The sequence below is a fragment of the Clarias gariepinus genome, chromosome 21 (genome assembly GCF_024256425.1).
Source record: "Clarias gariepinus isolate MV-2021 ecotype Netherlands chromosome 21, CGAR_prim_01v2, whole genome shotgun sequence".
Taxonomy (NCBI): domain Eukaryota; kingdom Metazoa; phylum Chordata; class Actinopteri; order Siluriformes; family Clariidae; genus Clarias; species Clarias gariepinus.
Genome location: NC_071120.1, coordinates 10,833,752 through 10,853,385, shown reverse-complemented (window position 1 = coordinate 10,853,385; position 19,634 = coordinate 10,833,752). Strand labels below are relative to the sequence as shown.

The window sequence follows — 19,634 nt, the reverse complement described above, 5'->3', positions numbered from 1 at the left end:
GAACAGCAGTTGTAGCTGTGTTTGATAGTATCTGGGGAAATGATTTGTACATTCTTAGAGATAAGCGAGAGAAATATGAAGTTGATATGGTTAGCCAACACTGCAGAGATACATGAAGAATGGGAGTGAATATGGAGGAGTGTGGAAAGTTCAGTCCTGTGCAAGATATGGACTTGCTAAACCTGCATGCCAGAGCCATGGCATCATTTGCAACATGCATGACAGATGAGTAATTACACAATTTCTTTTCACAGAATGAAATGGGACAGAAGCAAGGTAGGGTTGGAGAGCAACAGGGGACGGTAGAGGAAAAGGAACCCAGCCCAGACCCAGGGGGTAGCGAGGAGGAAGGAAACACAAGTGAGGTGACCTGCAGAGAGGTGGAGGATGAAATGGGACCGGTTAGGGAAAGACTGGATGTAAGCCCAGGCATAGAGCCAGCATCACCTACTCTGAAGCTGGATACTGACTCTCACAAAAAAGCAGCCCCTCCTATAGACTGGGAATGGACACAGGGAGGGGATGGAGAAAGAGAGGGAGGAAGAGAAAAGAGGGAGGAAAAAGAGGCACAGGGAGGCAGGACCGAAGTTCGAGGTTTGCAGAAGCTGAACAATATTAGAGGCACATTGAGCACTGAAGTTACCGGCTGTTTAGAAGCAGAGCTCATAGCTGTGGTAGAAAAGAGCAACAGGATGGACCTGGGGAACTCACAAAATGAGAGTCATGAATATAAGGTAGATCATAAGGACAGCATCCAGGACCTCGAATGGGATCTGTCTAGCAGAGTGGAGAATGTTTCTTTGCAACAGTGCAAATCGTCAGTCATTGAGGAGAACGTTGTCACGTCAGAGGATATGAGGCGCACTAAGAAACAAGATGGAAGTGGAACGAGTGATGTTGTGGCTGTTCCTGGCCTTGATGCTTTATTCATCACAGAGGATTTACATGATGATTATTTTCCATTGGAAATGTCTATTCCGAAGTCTGAGGCTCTAACTAGAACCACAGAGAAGAACAGCTTAGACACATTGAATGTTCTAGGACAAAATAATTTACCTGGAGAAAATCTGTTACTCCAAGACGGATCTGCTGTCATCCTAAAGTCCAATGAACCATGCCTAAGTGAAGAAGACTTATTATCACTTTCTGTGTCTTCTACAGACGATGTACAGTTTAAGTGGACATCAACCAAATCTCAATGCAAGGAGAAGACAATTTCTAGTGAACCAGGCAGTTCAGCAGTACAGGAGCTGGCAGCAAAATCAGAACCAGTCCATGGAACAGAAATACCATTTCTTGCAATGACCTTTGACCTGGCAGATACAACAGAGCCAGTGGGGGTGTTATTGCCCAGTAGTGGAGATGTCTGTGATTTTATCAACACAGCAGAGAGCAACATCAGGGGTAGCTTTGGAAAAACAGGAAAAAACAAGGCTGTTGGTAGTAACATAGAAAGTATTGGTACAACAGAGAGGAGCATGACCAACACAGATTCTTTAGTAATGGCATCTTTGGACAATACAATCTACAAAAGTCCAACCATCTCAGGGTTTGAAAATCAATTGGAAGAGGATCAGCACTTGCCCATGCCCCACTTAGAGAAACTGAAAAATAATTCAGAAAGAAAAACTGACCCCTTGTGTGATGTTGAAGAAGCATATAAAAAGACTGAAGAGCTTCCTACTGAACAAGAAAACAGAGTTGATTATTATGCACCAACAGAAACTGCAGATAAATTTTTTGAGCAGTTTTTGGGACTGGTGACTGGACAGTCAGAGATGCTGTCACTTCCTGACAGGACAACGAGCAACATTGTTGAAATGGATCCCCATCTGGCCTTGTACACAGCCATGGAATCTAAAGATGCTCTTGTTGGAGAGAGAGAAATGAGAACTCCAGACTTGGTTTCGATTGAAACTACAGCATTAGAGAGTGGGAACGGAGATACAGAAAACACTATGGCAACGGATAAAATTTTGGAGGAACGATCTTTTGATGAGATGACATCATCAAAAAGGGATGTAGACAACCAGAGTGTTGGCAAAAACCTGACATTAGTTGCTGATATTCATCAGGAAGCATCCGTATCCATTTCTGACTCCATGCTTATCTCTGTCTCAGAGAGCACTGTGGGTCAAGAGGAGGCCCGGCCACTGCTGTCACATACAGAACCAAAGACTAACATACCGTGGACTGAAATCTCAAAATCCACAGACAGCCAAGAACTAAAAGCTGTGACAAATGAAACAAAGCTTTGCATTGAAGAACCCATTAAAGGATTAACTGTTTCGGTGAAGGATGGATGTGGGAGTCCTGTATCACAGGACCCTGGGGTAGATACTACCACTACTCCTCTAAATGTACTAAATTCCCCACAAGTGTGCTGTATGCAACGCGATACAGACCGGAACAATCTGTCACCAAAATCCATTGTAGAGTCTCTAGCTCCTGACCATGACAATACTGATAAAAGCATCAAAACAAGGAATGATCAGACTCCTGTATCTGCTCAGGGTGGCGCCCAAGCAAGGCAAAAAGCAGAAACTCCCGTGAAAGGCAAGCCTGTGTCTGACCTGATAAAAGAAACCATCCAGCTGCACGAAAGGATGAAGGAATGGAACAAACCTTCAGAGGCTAAAGCTGATGTGCTCTTGGACTCTGCACAGTCCGTCAAAGTGGCACAGATGAAGGCGGCGTTCGACTCGCCAAAAAAGTCACCGGATAAAGGTCTGGAAAAAAAGCCTTCAGCAAGGAAAGGTAAGACTCATGCTTCCTGAAACGATGGAAATGTTTAGTAGTGTACCTGGTGTCCTGTCGTCTCGAGATCTTAAAGGTGTTTTTACTAAACGCTGGTAACACAATTGGGGTTTTTGTGATCACAGATAAGACTATGTCAATCCATTCATTAGAGGATTGTGAATGACTTATTAATACATCAAACTAAAGATATGATTTCAAACTGTAGTATGAGAAGTCCAGGGTTGAAGATCCTGGGTTGGGGAACCTGCACTATGGTGCCATCTAGTGGGAAAACTGAATGGACATCATGTACCGTACCAAAAATGTGACCTACACAAATATGAAGGAAAAAAATCATATTATTCTGATATGACATTATTATTATTATTATAATTATACAGTTAAATGTAGTCATTTTGATACTTTACAATTAATCCAATGATTAATTGTAAATTATTGATGTAAATATTGTAGTAAAGTACAACAATTTAAACCTTTTTAGAGATCATGAATCTTTAGATTATTAATATTATTATTATTATTACTGGAATGTAAATGGGCGGGGCTATTAGCACCGCGGGTTGCGATTGGGATTTCAGATGGTCAGTTTTCCCAATTATGGCGCTATGGGCGGGGCATTGCGTGGAATGGGCGTGGTTTCCGGCCTGTAGGCTTGGGAAGGCGAGACAGCCGCGCCAAAGGCAGCAATAGGCTCAGCAGTACACGGGACCGCTGGTGAGGATACAGAAGCTGTACATATCACAATTATACCGCTGGTCAGGGATTGTTTCTGCTCTAGCTGAGAAGGTAATGCTTGTTTTTTTTTTGCTTTTCCCTCATCTTGCTCTTTTGTTGGTTTTGTGTTGATCTCCAGTGCAGCACAAAGTTGCAGGGATTTCCAGGCCTGGCTCCTCGGTGGGATGTGTCCTCAGTGCTACTGACTCTTAATTAGGTTTTGTTCTGCTTTGTTGCAAATCATTTTGCATTCTGATCATGCGTGTAATTGCTCATGCACGAGGTCGGCTTTGATTGGGAATATTGTAATCTGCTGGTTTTCAAAACATTTTTTCAGGAACACACCTTTTTGCTAAGGAACAAACGTTCATTCAAACTGTGCCTGCATATGGGGCTTAGTCTAAAATCTCTAACTCGTTTTCTCGTCAAGATCTTGATCTTGAACGGCATTTAAATTCAGCAATCGTTTCTGAATCCATCTGATTTTCATAAAGAGTGTTTGTGAATAGACCTGCTCGCTAGTTTTCCCCCTCTATATTCAAATATGCATGAAGGAACACGCAAGTTTGTGACACTCGTCTTTCCTGTCGGTGTAGTTTTGCTGAACTGACACCGTTTCATGCCCTGGAGATCAGTCACGATAAGTCAGTGTTCGTCTTTCGATTAGTCAGCTTTAATGCATTGGATCCTAATTGAATGCTCCTGGTGGGATTGTTTGTTTTTGTTTGTTTCTCATGTGCTGCTGTTGTAATGATTGTGAGATCACCAGTCTTGGAGCTTTACCCCTAATGGCTAATTTCTAAGCTGCTGGAGGAATTGTGATCAGATTCATCGTGTGTGTGTGTGTGTGTGTTGAAACATGCTGAATAGGTTCACATCCCCCATCTCTCACTTTCTCCTGTGCACATGTCCTGGCTTGAAGCTGAATGTGGGCTGATGCGCGCGCTCTCAGCTCGTTTGGAACAAAAAAAAGAAGCGGGGCTGCGAACACGCGCGCGCCTCTCCCAGTTTGCTCACGCGCGCGCGCGAACTCAGTTTATAACCTTTTATTCGTATGTTTATTTCGATGGTACTATAGTATTTGTGTGTGTGGCTGACTGCTACATACTCCGATTTATGGCATTTATGATTCTCCAAGTATGTGTCCTGTGTTTTTCTGTGTTTTTTTGTGTATTTATTTAATCATCGCTAGCCACTCCTTGTTTTTTTTTTTTTGTTTTTTTCATCTGTCTCTTTCACATACACTCGGTACTCAAAGCCACATTACTGTACTAGGAAGAAGTGCAGCCATACAGTTACCTCACAACATTTGTTAGCCCTGATTTGGGTACGGTATTATGCGGTGTCGGATGTAGCCACAGCGACCAGGGTGACACTGTCGTGAAGCGGTGTCGTGAAACGTGGCGGTTTCCTTGGTTGGCCGCATTTCCGGCCTTGCTGATGACGTAGCCAAGAGCAGGCCTTTGATGTAGACGGGTTAGGAAATTCCTCATCCCCAAACACACACACACATACAGATTGTGTGTTTAATTCAGGGAGGAAGTGGAGTTGAACAAAAGAAACACTTCACTATCACAAAATGGTGGTTCCACTGTACCTGAAGTGTTGGAGTGTGTGGGCTCTGGGTTTAGGACTTTGATATTTTACCCCCTGTGTCCCAGTCAGCTAAAAAGTGCTTGCTATGGGCTGCTAGTGTCTGTGTAACAAGACATTAAAGCTTCCCTCAGCATCTTGGGCTCTCCAACCCGGTGTGTAATTCACCAACACCTAAACACACCCAGTCAGCTGTATTTGAGCAGAAGAGTCACCAAACTGTGATCCTTGTTCTCGACACCCACAAATATTTATAGAGCAGTGACTAGCAAGAGAAAAACACTTTAGCAAACCAAAATTACCTGCAACCCTGAATCAGATAACATAGCAAGAAAGTGAGCGTCAGTTACTTCCGAAATTCTCAAGAGCGACAGACAATACAAGAAGAGAACCATAAACATCATGAGCGCAGACATGGCACCAAAAAAATCGAATAATCTAAAATCCAACAGTGGGTAGTTATGACGGATACTTCAGATTTTTTCTATCTATCCTCACCAAATGTAACAATAGGCGGCGGCATCTATAGTGCAAACTGGTACATCAGGCCAAGTTCATAGCTACTGAAGCCAGTGTGTAGCGGGTGTCCCTTACCGCATAACGGGAGACAGCATCATCATCTTTTATGCAATGCTGTGATGTAATAATATATCTCCAGAAACATTGGAGGAGCGTGACAAAATCCAAATTAATTGCATTCACAATGCAAATCAAATCGCCACCTAGGTAACATGATATCATATTGGTTGTTCCCTGGTCATTTCTGTCCCTATTAGATATGCTAATATACCCCTGATATGGTATAGTACAGACAGTTCCATGATGTGTAGAATTTATTTTTGAAAATATTCTGGTATGTGTTCCATAGTACTGTTGTACCAAAGAACATATCGTGGTAGAATTACTACACTATGCTTTGTAGTATCATTAGTACAATGCAGCGGGTATAATCGTACTTATACCATGGTAAAAAAGTTCTTATGGGTAAAAAATCACAATCATTTTTTGATTGAGGACGATATAATACAGTATTGCACTTTTTCAATTTATGTAGTTAACCAGTGAATCTAGTGAAAAAAAATGTGAAGTTATTGTTATAGATATCAGTAACCCTTTCTTTAAATGAAAAAAATCTGTCTTTAATTGACTTTGCAGTGTTTGCAGGATAATGTTAATAAAGACGTCTTGGTATCCTAAATACCACTGTATTAATGCCCATGATCATTCTAAGTTACTTTTGTAGCTCTTTCATTTCCTCATACTGAAAATATCCTTTTCAGAATGACATGCTGTGCATCAACAAGCATGTGATGTTCACTGAGAACCTGCTATTTCCTCTTTGAGCAAGCGCTGACAGTTTTATGGAATAACACGGCCGGGTTCGGGTTTACTGATTTAAGTTCACGTTCGATCTGTACACACATCTGAATTTAAACTGTGAGGTTGGACTAACGATATCAAACTGCGACAAGGGGGTCAAAATCCAGTTAGAAGAGGTGTGTTTGTGTGTGTGTAAGTGATCCCTACAGTTAGATGATCATGCTTGTAGATCACACTGTGGCCTAAACCAAGCGGTTACTGAAGAACAGCATATGGTTTAAAGTGGAGATTTACACAGATTTTAGGTAGACTTGACCACTTTTGCTGTGCAACCACATTAACCAAGTGTATAATTGTATTAATTAAAAAAAATCTATCCAGTTCTACCAATACAGATTTACATGAGCTTCAGTCATGTCTGTGTGGTGGTTCCCAAGTTCCTCCCTTGTGTCTGTAGGTTTCCTCTGGGTCTTCTGGTTTCCTCCATTCTCTGTGTATTAGCTGCACTTAATTGGCTCTCGGTGTACATGAGTATGTTTGTGTATGCATGGTAGCCTGACATGGACTGGGATTTCTTCCAGCCTTGTGCACAGTGTTCCCGGGAGAGGCTCTGGTTCCAGCACAGATAGACGAATGACTGAATCTGAATTATTAGATGAATAACAGTGGCTGTATTGAAGATATGCGTCTTAATATGGTCATGTTTGGGTGGGATGTCATCATGGATCAGTTTGGGTCACTGATCATGTGTGCTGTGTCTGTGTCTCAGTGCTGTGTATTCTTGGACTCGTGTCTTCGTGCTAGGCGGGAAATGGGTCGGCTGGATAAAATTAGATGTAGGAAGCAAGGAAGCTGCTGTGGGACTGAAAAGGATGCCGGGCTAGGGTGTGTTCGAGCGACCGAGTGAGTAAAAACGTTCTGCAAGGTTGTCGTTGGGTTCATGCAGAACATTAGGGTCAGTTTAAAACTGGTCAGTTGTAACCACCTTTTAAGGAGCCTTAATATGCATAAACCTTTCCCACAGTCTATAGTGTTATATTGTGTTTAATATTCTTGTGGGGCAGTAGTTCAACTGAAAAAGTCATTTGGGAGGCTTTGCTTCCAGGAGTGTTGGACAGAATGACCTACTTCTCCAAGAGCGTCTAACATATAACAGGAAGTGCGACGTCCACAATCGGGACATTGCAATTGGTTCCCATTTTTCAGTGTACATTTTAATTTCCAGCTAGTTAAAATACATTTAGATTGTGCTTAATAGTAAATGGTGATTTGAAATGGTTTATCTCAAATGTTGTATAATCAAAAATTGGTTGTCACAACCTCAGCAGCGACCTCCTTTCCCCTCTCGTCTGTTCCAACCACCCAGCATTCAGCATCACCAGTAGACTAATCACCGGCCTGATCATCTGCCATCATCTGCACCTGTTTCTCACTGGTTTATGCCTTAAAGTTAGATGCTTTGATGCCTCAGTGATTCATAGGTCACTTTGTGGCTTAAAAGATGAAACTGCTCAGGTTCTGGGACTGGAAGCCAAAAAAGTCCTGCACAACTATTCCTCAAGATTACGTTCAAAATACAAAAAAAGGCTCTTTGGAAGCAAAATATGAAGAAATGAGGGATGGCTCAGGACCTTTGCACATTATTGCACATTTATGGACGTTGTAATCGTCAGACATTTATAACAGTTACAAAGCAGTAACTTTACAGACACAACAGTTCTTACGACAGACGTTTGGGGTTTCTCTGGAACCCAAGCTGCATTTTTTTAAAGTTATTTATTTATTTTTTTACATATTTACATCAAGGGAATGGAAAAAAGGCATGCTGGTGAGGGAATGACTGTTTATAGCTTTTATAACACGAGCGATAACAGGAGCCAACTTGTTCGTGGACATTCCGCAACACTAAATGTGTCTCATAAAAATACTTAAACTGTAAATAAATAATTGCAGTAATTGGCTAATCGACGTGGTGCAAGACGAAATAAAATGAGATGCAGCTGGATGAAAGCGATCAACTTCTCTTCTCTACACGCTGATTGGTTTTCCCATGATGGCACATACTTGTTCTTATTCTTAGTTTCTGTATCACAGGACGTCCGGAGTGCCGTGAACCCCCGGGATTGTAAAACTCGGTTCATTTTCATTGATTATCGAGGCAGTGTGCCGACATGCTTAGAAAGCTTCTCTGCTCAGTTTGCGTTTGTTTCATTTGGCCTGGTCTAAGTGGCAAGTTGTTGAGCCAGAACGGTGAAATCATGCTGTTTTGGCTTTGCCAAAACCTCCACGGCGATGAACTGATAGGCCCCAGATTTTCTAATCAGTGTTTAGCAAAACCCTTGCAGTAGGTTTATTAGACGGTCAGCATTTAGACATGCATACGATCGTTTATGTGGGATCTTCTTTGACGGGAACCATAATTTTTACTTTCTTTTTATGTGAGGCGGAGACGGGTTTGGTTTAAACGCGCAATGTGAAGGAGAATATCTTTAGGAAGGTTTTGGACGCGCTGCAGCATCGCCGTCCAGCTCCACTGAGTCATATCCCAGTGGGACGTTTTACTGGAAGCTGCACTAGTAATCTTCACTTGAACTTGTTTTCTTGGGATTCCTTTAGTGGTCGATCACACGCTTTTACGCTTTGACTGTTTTCATGTCGTCAGTGACAAGAAGCAGGACTTGCGGCCCCGTCAGCCTTGCAGATTGTAACTCAGGAATATGTCCTTGTTATTTAGGACAAAATCTAAATATCTTCTGCCTCAAAGCTTCTTTTAATTAATTTTAAAAGCTTGCGTTATGTTTTTGCGCAATTATTTGTCTGCGTTTCCTTATGCAAGTCGCCAGTAAACACAAAGAAGAAGCGCTTCTGTCACTCACAAAGCGAAAGTAGACGCAAACAGTTCCCTGTGTATTGATTTGAGGAAGCGTTCTGTTGTGGGCTGCAAAATGGAAAGGAGCGATAAAGTTATATTAACATTTATTTTAATGTGTGCCTGAGTTGTTTTTTTTTTTTTTCTTCTATTTCAAAAAGTCATTTGAAATACCTTTTTTTAGTTTTTGCATCTAAGAAAAGGCTATAAATAAGAATGTATGGCACTGTAATGCACTTAATTCATCTCAGTCAACTTTAAGCTATTCCTTAATAAATAATCATTTTATCCAAAATAATGCCGATAAAATGCTGTATGCATTTAACAAATAAAAGTAGATTTTTCTAAAAAGAAAACCAATTAATCTTTGTTTCTCTTATATATTTTACATTACTGTTTAATTAAGCAAAAGTAAATTTTACTCGATTAATCGATTAATTTTTTGGTAGAATACTCGATTACTAAACTATTCGATAGCTACAGCCCTTATCCCGCCTATAGCCATTCATGGCCGGGGGTCTAGTGGATTGGCCAGTGTGGGCATGGTAGTGTGGGAACGCACATTTCCCTACCGTGTGTAGGCAGCAGTTTGACGTGGGACGTGTCTCAGAGGGAACTTGTGATAGACTTTGCCTTGTCGGGTTGATGGCTGTTTCAGTTGAATTTTATTTTTTTTTTATCTTTTTTATATTTGTTTGCGTGAAAGAAAATCTTATAACCTTTTATGTCTTTGTTAAAGGAAAGATTTCATTTTTTTTTAATTATTATTATTTTATAGAAAAAATTGAAAAATGTTTGACCCTGCTGTCGATTTTTGTTCTTGGGAAGAACATTGCAGTTAGTACACGTCTAAATGCTACGTGACCTAATCCCACAGTTACTCTACCAACAGATGACGACGCACAATGACAGCCATCTGGACGTGCCGCATGTTTAAAGATGGCAAGCGGAGCAGCCTGCTAATTGTGCTCTGTGGAAATAATAGATAGAGGAGGGACTACAGCAGCTTCCTGTCCTGCAAGTGCCACCTAATGAGCAGCTCTTGTAGTGCGGGGTGACGGAGTTACAATAGAGAATCGATAAGACTCGTGAGAATACCAAATCCATACTTGATGATCAGGGTAATTAAAGAGACGCACTGTTGACACAAGATGAGTCAGTGTGAACCTGTGCTCCTCCCTCAGCCCCAGGCACATGGCTTTGATTTCGAGATGAATACCGCTTACACGGGGAACTGTTGCAGTCGGGTATGTTTTAATCATTTAGAAATACCTTAAAAAAAAAAAAGTCAATGAGTAAAACGGTTCGCTGGTTATGAGTTGTCTGTGCAACAGCATAATTTAAATGAGATTAAAGAGAGTTATTAATGTTATTACAAAAACAGTAGGATAACCGGCTGTGGAATCCTGCCAGGTTGTACCTGTAAGTGCAAATATTGCGTTTTCACGTCACTGTAACTGCCCCACCCTTTTGTCGTGTTATTTAGCTTTTATCACACTGCCACAGGCTCAGAGGGAAAACCTTCATCTCCTACCTGAGGGTGTTTAGTTAACATGAAAACACTAAATTAAATGTGAGCCATGACTCAAACGGTTAGATCATTTGTGCTGGGGTCAGAGTGCAGGGTCATCCAGGTTACAGCCCCCCTGGAGCAGACATGGTTAAGGGTGTTGCTCAAGGGCTCAACAGTGGAAGCTTGTCAATGCTGGGGCTCGAACACCAGACCTACCACCACTATGAGCCACCTATTTAGAAATGGAAATCAACAGTGATCGGTGTTTCGCCTGCCATGCGAAAGGCCCGGGTTCGATTCCTAGCCAGTGCCCAAACCCCCCCAGCCACTGGATGCAGTGTCGGTCCCAAACCCGGATAAAATGAGAGGGTTGCGTCAGGAAGGGCATCCGGCATAAAACCTGTGCCAAGTTGTAGTGCGGACTGGGTATTCCGCTGTGGCGACCCCTTGTCGGAAGGAACCGAAAGACCAACTACAACAACATGATGCGTTAAAATATTCTTTTTAGGCTTGTAAGACCTTAAGTCTTTTAAAATAAAAATAAAAAGTTGGCAGAACTTGAAAGTTTTATACTTTAGCTTTATTCCCTAGCTTCACAACGGAATTGAACATGAGTAATTGAACGCAGCCTAGTCCCTCCATTAGTTTTTACGTATCCACCATGAATAAGACTTCTAAACAAACTTGGCAAGTAATTTACTCCTTTCACATGGGATGCCAATGAGTAAATAGTTTACCACCTGTAGGATTATTACACGTAAAAGTAAATCATAAAGAAATGCCTCCAAAGTGAGCAGTTTCGTGCAAGCGGGAGTGACAGATTTTAACGTGTGTGTTTCCAGACTAATTATCCCTCCTGGTTTTTGGGACTAGTGCAAGTGTGTGTAACGAGTGGGTTTGAGATGAACTCTTACACTGTTTGAAGAAAATGGCTGGTTGGAGGATTTATAAACGTGCGACTTTTGATAATGGAGCGCCATCAAAATGCGCTTCTGTTGCACCGTTCAAGCGTGTCCAAGGTGATTGGTCATGGCTGATCAAGCTGAAGAAACCAGCCAATTCCAATCACTGGCTGATTAACCGGTGCATCTTTATTATATAATGTAAAAACTTAAAGGACCACACATTATAATTGATATTTTTGGTTGGTTACAGTAATCTCTGCACAGCATTCTGTCTCTGATTAGTTTCCTCTAACCACATGCATGTAAGCGTTTTACTTCTTACTAATAGTCTTCATCCTCCTGTTTGACTTTATAGACTGCACAAATATACAATCTTCTAAGAACCTTTAGAAGAAGTTTGTAGGAAATTCCACGACATCAGACTTTATGAATCACTTATTGAGACACGGCTGGTTGGAGGATCCAGGCTGATGATTAACATTAAGTGGCCATAATGCCAGCATCTTCATAACATGAGTTTATGAGGAGCCAGGGAGCGGTTAACTCTTCTTTACTGACAGTCTCGGTCCAGTTCTCAAACTTTATGGATTTCATACTGGGTTTGTAGCACTATGGCATAAGTGTAGAGGAAATGTGTTTGAGCTGCTTAAACATAACCATGTATGGTGGTAAAACTGTCTGAGCCCAAAGTGAAATTAAAGAAGGCGCCCTGGCTTTTCTGCGAATGCAAGCGAGAGCCTCTCCTGCTTCTCTCTCTCTCTCTCTCTCTCGCGCGCGCGCGCGCCCGCTCGCTCGCTCGCTTAGAGTTATGTCAGAGCAGAACAATGCACTGAGGTTTTTATAGCACTGAAAAGAGAAAAAACGAATTAAACTCAGCACATGCTGACCAGTGATGTCTGTACGCCTTGTGCACAGTAAAAAAGAGAATTCCTCAGAGCTCTTTAGTGATTTCTGTATTTCTCCGTGCATTGCTGATCTGATTGAGGCTAATCAGGGGAAGGTAGTGAGCAGTAATAAATGAATATCTCTTTTATGCATACAGTTTTAGGTTGAGTGTGAAGAGGAAATATCTGGAAACCGACTGGGTCAGGACCTTATCCAGTTCTTGGAAGTGTGTGTGTTACATTCTGACCTCTTTTAAAGGTGAATGGTTTGAAACAGGAGAAAACCCCAAAGGACAATTATATATCTTAAAAAACCTATGAGCTGGAATTCGCCCGTCCATTAACAGAGAAGCCATTTGAAGAACTAAACACGTTCCACCCAATCCATTTGATCCTTCCGAAGACTCTAAATCTCGATGTTCCTGATCCACTTATTGCGATAACACCACGGTTTTAACCTTCTTTCATCAAGACCCATGTTAGTATTTGGATGAACGAGAAACCCAGATCTCTGGCTGGATCATCAGTAAAAGACAGCCACTCGCGTCTCCGCGCAGCCCTGCAGGTCAGTGATGCTACAGTACTTACAAAGCTTCCTTTGTGTGCTCCTAAGTTCAGGAACTGATGAGATTGCCACACAGACCACATAGTAGCTGAGGAGGCAGCGCCCGCCTCTTGTATCTACGCTCAGGAAGGAGCAAGTTGGCTGAATTAGAAAGAGACCATACTGCAACTTGGCTTTTAGTCTTGATGATGAAGTCTAAGGTTACAATAAGGTCTTGGAGCAAGTAGTATTCCATTTTATGTCCTCTGGTTAAGGATGAGTATATTCCAAGATGGCCTTCTACACCACTGATCTGGCAGATGTTCACAGTTTTGCCTTTAGGGAGTGAGCCCGGTCCAAATTTTCTATTTACTCCAGTCCTTGATGTACTTGAATAGCTGTTTCCCAACCTTTATCGGATGTGCCGTATTTGCTGGAAACCTGGTAGAGAAAGTACTATTAGAAAAGCAACATTATTGAGACTGAGAATCCTGGCATAAATCAGGTACGTTGAAAAAGGACCACGCCAACTTGGTGCTTTTTGAAAGTCTGGTTCATTTTGATCAGTGAATACACAAACGTTCCACGCTTGGGAACCTCGCCGGAATCTTTTGGAACAAGTGGTCTCAGGAACAATGCACTGTATAAGATAGAATGGGTCGAGTTAAATATAGAAGCAGTCCTACCGAGAATGGAAGTAGTACCACCTATGAAATCTCTTATTTGTTCTCTTCTCTTGTGTTTATTCGCGGCCCACAAATCAAGTAGGTGCATACTGCCCCCTGTTAGAGAGTGTAATTCGCAAGCGTGCCTGAGAACGTGGGACAAAAAAAAACCAATATGAAGGATGGCGAGCGGGGAGAAGAAGCAACCATTCCAGAGCAGGGTACGAATCGATCGTGCCTAATGTCAAGCCTGGGACCTTTTTGGTTATAGCATATAATGCTTTGTATCCAACTTAGGACGGATAAACACACACACACTTTTTTTTGGACAATTTGGACAAGTGCACCTAGGTTATTTTGGGAAGTCGAGAAAACTGGAGATCCCAGAGAAAGGCCATGCAGAGATGGGGACATAGATATCAGGCACCTCAGGCTTGAGCCATGAGTCGTGAAATGGTGCCGCAGCAGTTCCACCTCCTGACCATGGTGTAATCAAAATGAAGTCCTAGTTTTGTTGTGCTGTTTTTAGATCTTAGTCACGCCCCATGTTGTGAGCAAGTTGAATGTGGAAAGAAATCTGGTCAAAGTTTTGTTTTTCACACCATTGACAATGACATGTAGCCAGAAAAAAAAATCATATAACAACCAAATTGTCATGATAAGGTTTTGAGAAAAATGATCTCAGGAAGATGAAATAAGCAATCGGTGCATAGTTCACTCTGTAGTTTACCTGTTTTTTTTCCACAAATATACATATCCCATGATGTCATCTAACCAATGTTTATCCTCCTTCTTTTTGTGCCCACTACATGTGTTTGCCTGTCTTGTCTTTAAGATTAAGATCTCATCTTGTTAGGTCATGTCTTGATGGGTTGTCCGTGAGGCGCTATGCCGCTCTTCTAACTTCTCCTTATCTCAGTCAAAGCAGTGCTGGGAAACATTCGGGGGGAGTGTAGTGCGCTCATCCAGCCTCGCTAATTTGTACAATATGGCCCGGATTGGGTCAGAGCATGCATGTTAGACTGGCCCTCGTCTTGCTGAACCAGATGAACATCATTGTTTATATTAACAACAGCTTCCTTTTGTTTTAAAGGTATTGTTGTACTTTATATACTTGAATAGTTTTAGCTGTAGAACAGGTTTTCCACATAAAACGGTCCGGTGGTATTTTTGGTGGCACTGTGGGATTTCGTTAGAATGCTTTGCTATCCAGGGTCTGTAAACAACTGCAACCTTAAAAATATCCGTACCCATAGCACAATTTTGTTGCTCAGAATTAGCTTTTTCTTGTCTCATGAGACTGAATTGAGCTGTCTCATTACAAACTCGACTTTGTCTTTATTTCTACTAAACCCCACTTAGAAACAAAGAGACATAATTGAGACACAACCCGAGACATACTTTTGAGAAGCATTTAAGAAATTTGAGATATACATGAGAAATAGAACTGCATTTGAAAGAGAAGCAAATGAGCCATATATAAGACCATAATGAGATTAAAGGCAGATATAAATGAGATGCATGAAACACAAATGAGAATTTTTACAATTCACACAATATAACAGACACCAGCAAAATCTGACAAATCAAGACATTAATTATACTAATATAAAATGTCACCCAACTTGAAAAAGCTATTAAGTGTCACACTGCTCAACTCGTAGTATGATTTATACAGGAGCTACACAAAGTCCACAGCATTGTGACAATCTTCCAGTGAAAAGAATCAGTCAAAAAGCAGAAGGAAAATCGGTTGCTTGCTGTATGTAAGATCTTCAAGAACAGGGCTGAAAAGGTCTCTCGCCGGCTACATCAGTCCTCTCTTGTGGTGGATGTCCAACAAGTTTGTCCAAAGTTTGCAACTCCTAGAGTTTCTTAGTATCTATTGAAACAATTTTTTTTTTTTTTAACATTTGAGATTTACCTAAACACCATTCGGCTACTCCATTTCCAACTTTCTAAAGATTGAGAGGTGAGCTTAAGCTTGCTCATGGGCTGGTGCTCACCTGACTGATGATGTGGTGCGAATGGAGACTCCGGAACATTCTCCTGCAGTTTCTCTGTTGAGATTCTTGGTCTCCTGAGGTGACATGATTCTGAAAAGAACCCAGTTAAAGTAAACTTTAGTTGTTACTAACCTACGTATCTTTATTTCAGAGATCCAACCTACTAACCCTCCCCTCCATCTACGCGTATGTGAAGAGTAAGATGAAGTATATAAAAATATACTAAACACTCTTTAGTTTAGATGGCACCCCAAAGCATTTTTAGCCATTCTTTGCATTGTTTTAGTAAATATACTGTATAACCCAATTTTATTTCATTTTAACTAACTTTACACACATGACTAAGCAACATATATCAGAAAACCCAAATGCACAGTTTACAATTACTGTATACATTGTGTGAGAAACAATGCTTTTGGAAAACAAAAAATATGTTGGATGCACACAAGACAAATATTAATCTCTGAGATTTAGAGGTAATGAGCCATATTTGAGCCACATTTGAGAAGATTGAGAAACTGACTAAAATCTTATTCAATCTCAAAGTTTCTGCATGTGAGTCGCACACAAGACAAATGTAAACTATCTCTGCGATTTAAATGTAAGGAACCACATTTGAGACACCTTTTGAGAAGATGCAGAAAACACCTAAATCTCATTCAAGTCTCAAAGATGGCTCATTTCTGTTCATTTAACTGGAAAGCTAAAGTACAAGCGAGAGCGCTACAGGAAATGCTCCTTACTTTGGAGACTTGGTCAGTCTGAACATACAGCCTGTTAAACAGACCTCGGGTCAACAGAAGATGCGTCCGTTGAGTGTTTCGGTTGGTTTTTGCTCGCCAGTTGTTTAAGTTTACTTAAGTTTACGCTCATACTTATAAGGCAGAAAGATGGTGAAAAGGATAATTTCTCACTGAGATCAAAATGTCCAATCTTGACATTGCTTAAAGCTGAAAAATTGACTGGAAAGCCATGAAAGTCCCAGTTATTGACCATTTGTTAGCCTTTAGGCGTGTAAGATGTCTGAGGTAACTTGCTAATCTAATTGTTAATAAAAATCAGGGCCCATATTCACAAAGCTCCCAGTGATGAAATTCTAAGACAATTCTTAGGATTATGACATTTTCTTGAAATTTTCCCTTAAATTTATGACTAAATCTAGGTAAAGATAAAAATGATAATGATAAATGATAATGCTCCTAAGGTAAAAATTAAAAGTAGGGAGGAGTTTAAGAGTTTCTATAGCAGAGGACCAAAAAAATGTAATGGCAAAAGGTAAACACTGCTCTTTTTTTTTTTTTTTTTCATGCTTATACAATTTCTTTATATACAAACATTATGATTTCACTGTTTATTCTATTATCATATAAATATATATTTCTTTATCAACCAATCACAGTCCTTGAATTGCTGCGTCATCCCTAGCAACGGGGGTCACCCACACCCCCTCACTAAGATAAGGGTTTTTGGACTTTCCTTACACAGGGTTGCTCTGAGAAGTTTACTTAAATCACTTTTAGTCTAGGACTCCCAGCTAGGACTTTTTAGGCTAAGATAGAACTCCCTCAGAGAGCTTCTAAGAAACTTGTGAATACGGACCAAATTTGTATTATAAATTTTTTTTATTGAGCGCAATTTTCACCGTACTCCTGGGAGCCGTTCAAAACTTGATTGCATCCTTGCGTGATGTTTGCGCCATTTTCGAAAGCCAAGGGAAGCGAGTTTACATATCTTTTGTGAGTCTTTTTTGCATTAAGTAAAGGCATGGGTCCCAACAATATCAAGACCGGTAGCAAGAAGAAAAGGGAACCACTTTCAGTTTCGTTTTTAAAGCAGCTGGTGCCAAGAGGAACCATAAATTAAGGTTAAGTGAGGTTTAATATCTATTTATTTAAAATTTTATGTCATTTACATGTTTTTTTTTTATGTTTTAATTGTTTTTATATGCAAAGAATATGATTACAGTGTTGGAGATTGATAATATTGGTCATATTTTTGGGTAATTGGAGCAGGTTATGTGCTGCACTTACATTATGCCTTGAGGGAAATGTGTTTCACAGTACACATTTTTACCTTTCATTCACACACTACGGGCAAGTAGAACACTAGTTAGCCTAATCTGCATGTTTTTGGACTGTGGGAGGAAACCGGAGTACGTGGAGGAAACCTACCAAGCACGGGGAGAACATGCAAACTCCATGCACACAATATTCAACATTATTAAAAAGGAAAAAGTAATAAACTGGTGAAATCATAACGTTAACATGGACCGCTTGTACTTTAACAGTACTGTGTGTATTTATGTACAGTATATGACAAAACTCCTGATGATACACCTGATGATATACATCCATAATACTCGCACCAAGACTAAGCGAGTTTATATCTCGCTTGGTAATTATCTGCTTTATTTTTTCAGATTCCATCAAATAAATCTAGCAGACCAAAGCCAGGCAACTTCTGGCCCGCTTCACTCCAATATTACTACGTCTGCTCGTGCCAGTGAAAAAACCCTTTCATTTTAAATATATTTTTAACCCAGTCCGTTCTTTTCACCAGTCCCACCAGTGACTGACTAAGTGAGGATTTGTCATCTGTTTGGGAACCGATTTGGCACGAGATCCACACAGTTATACGTCGTTGTGCCACATCTCTGTAAGGTCTTCATTGTTACCTTTTTAAAGCCCGTTTTCTTTCTATTCAGCGTCTGGCTGCATGAAATTCCTCATTGTAAGTCCTTAGCGTACGAAGCGACTACAATGCATGGCCTTGTAGCCTGTGGTTATGACAGGATTATGTGGTTGGATTGCATTGTGGGGTTTATTTTTATGAGAACTCGGGTTACGTAAGGGACTCGATTAGTCGTCTCGCAGAAGTTTCCGCACTACCTTTTTGTTTTGTCTGGTGAAGCAACATGCTCTGTGGTTTTAAAGGCTGTTTCGGGAGATTTTTCTATTAATTAACACGGTGCTAGGATCTCTTAATAACTGATTATTATTGTTAACAAGGAAATTACTTCATGCCTGTAACGGGTGGTTCATTCTGTAGCATCTTTTAAATCCACCCATATTTTGAGCCTAACTGAGTGTAATTTATGTCCTTTTCTTGTTTATTTCAGCCCTTGGTCTAACTATATAACTAAAAAATCCACCGACAGCATTTTTACCCCTCTGATTAAAACCAGCAGTTTCGCCTCAAACTGTTTTTGCACATAAAAGGTCAAACTCGCCACGTGGTTAATTTTTTTTTCATACGTAATGCCTGCTGGGATATTGGGTGGACGTTGCTAAGCAGCACAAGAGTGTTAGTAAACACCGACTGAAGTTCCATGTGTGTGTCTTGGCCTGGCCGTTCCACTCCGTGCTCCGAACGTGAGGATCCAGTGAGTCAGCCCCTGACAGTACACACACACACACACACACACACACACACACACACACACGTACACACACGCGTACACTGTCCTGCACTCAGGTTTAACCTCAGTCCGGTCTGCATGTCTGCACTCAGCTGGGCATGGGTGCCTTCATGCCTCTCTTTCACGCTCCATCTCTCTACCCTGTCGGATGTCTTCCTGCCAAGAACCATGCTGTAGCTAAAGTTAAGCCAGACAAGTAACATGGTCCTTTAAAGAGCAGCCACGTGAATAAACTGTCAGTAACCTGATCTGAATTCAGAAATCTCGCTCTGAGAAGCAGGGCGGTAGGACTTTCAGGCAATCCGTGGGTGAGTCGTAACTGCAGTTTGCACCTTCCTGCTAACATTTCACCTTCAGTTCTTCACACACCCTGTTATTGCAACAGCTTAGTACCGTGATAAAGGTGAGTGACGAGCTCTATGGGGAAGGCTTCGTGGCTCTGC

The 19,634-nt window shown here is 41.1% G+C and overlaps 1 protein-coding gene across 1 annotated transcript in view; it reads left to right on the top strand.

Annotated features, from left to right (window-relative positions):
• Window positions 1-426: 426 nt before the first annotated feature.
• Window positions 427-19,634, top strand: part of LOC128509037 (uncharacterized) — a 47,133-nt gene continuing 27,925 nt past the window's right edge. The window contains exon 1 of the mRNA XM_053480557.1: window positions 427-2,757. Coding sequence (XP_053336532.1) covers window positions 693-2,757 — 2,065 coding nt within the window. The 5' untranslated portion in view covers window positions 427-692. The remainder of the gene's footprint in view (window positions 2,758-19,634) is intronic.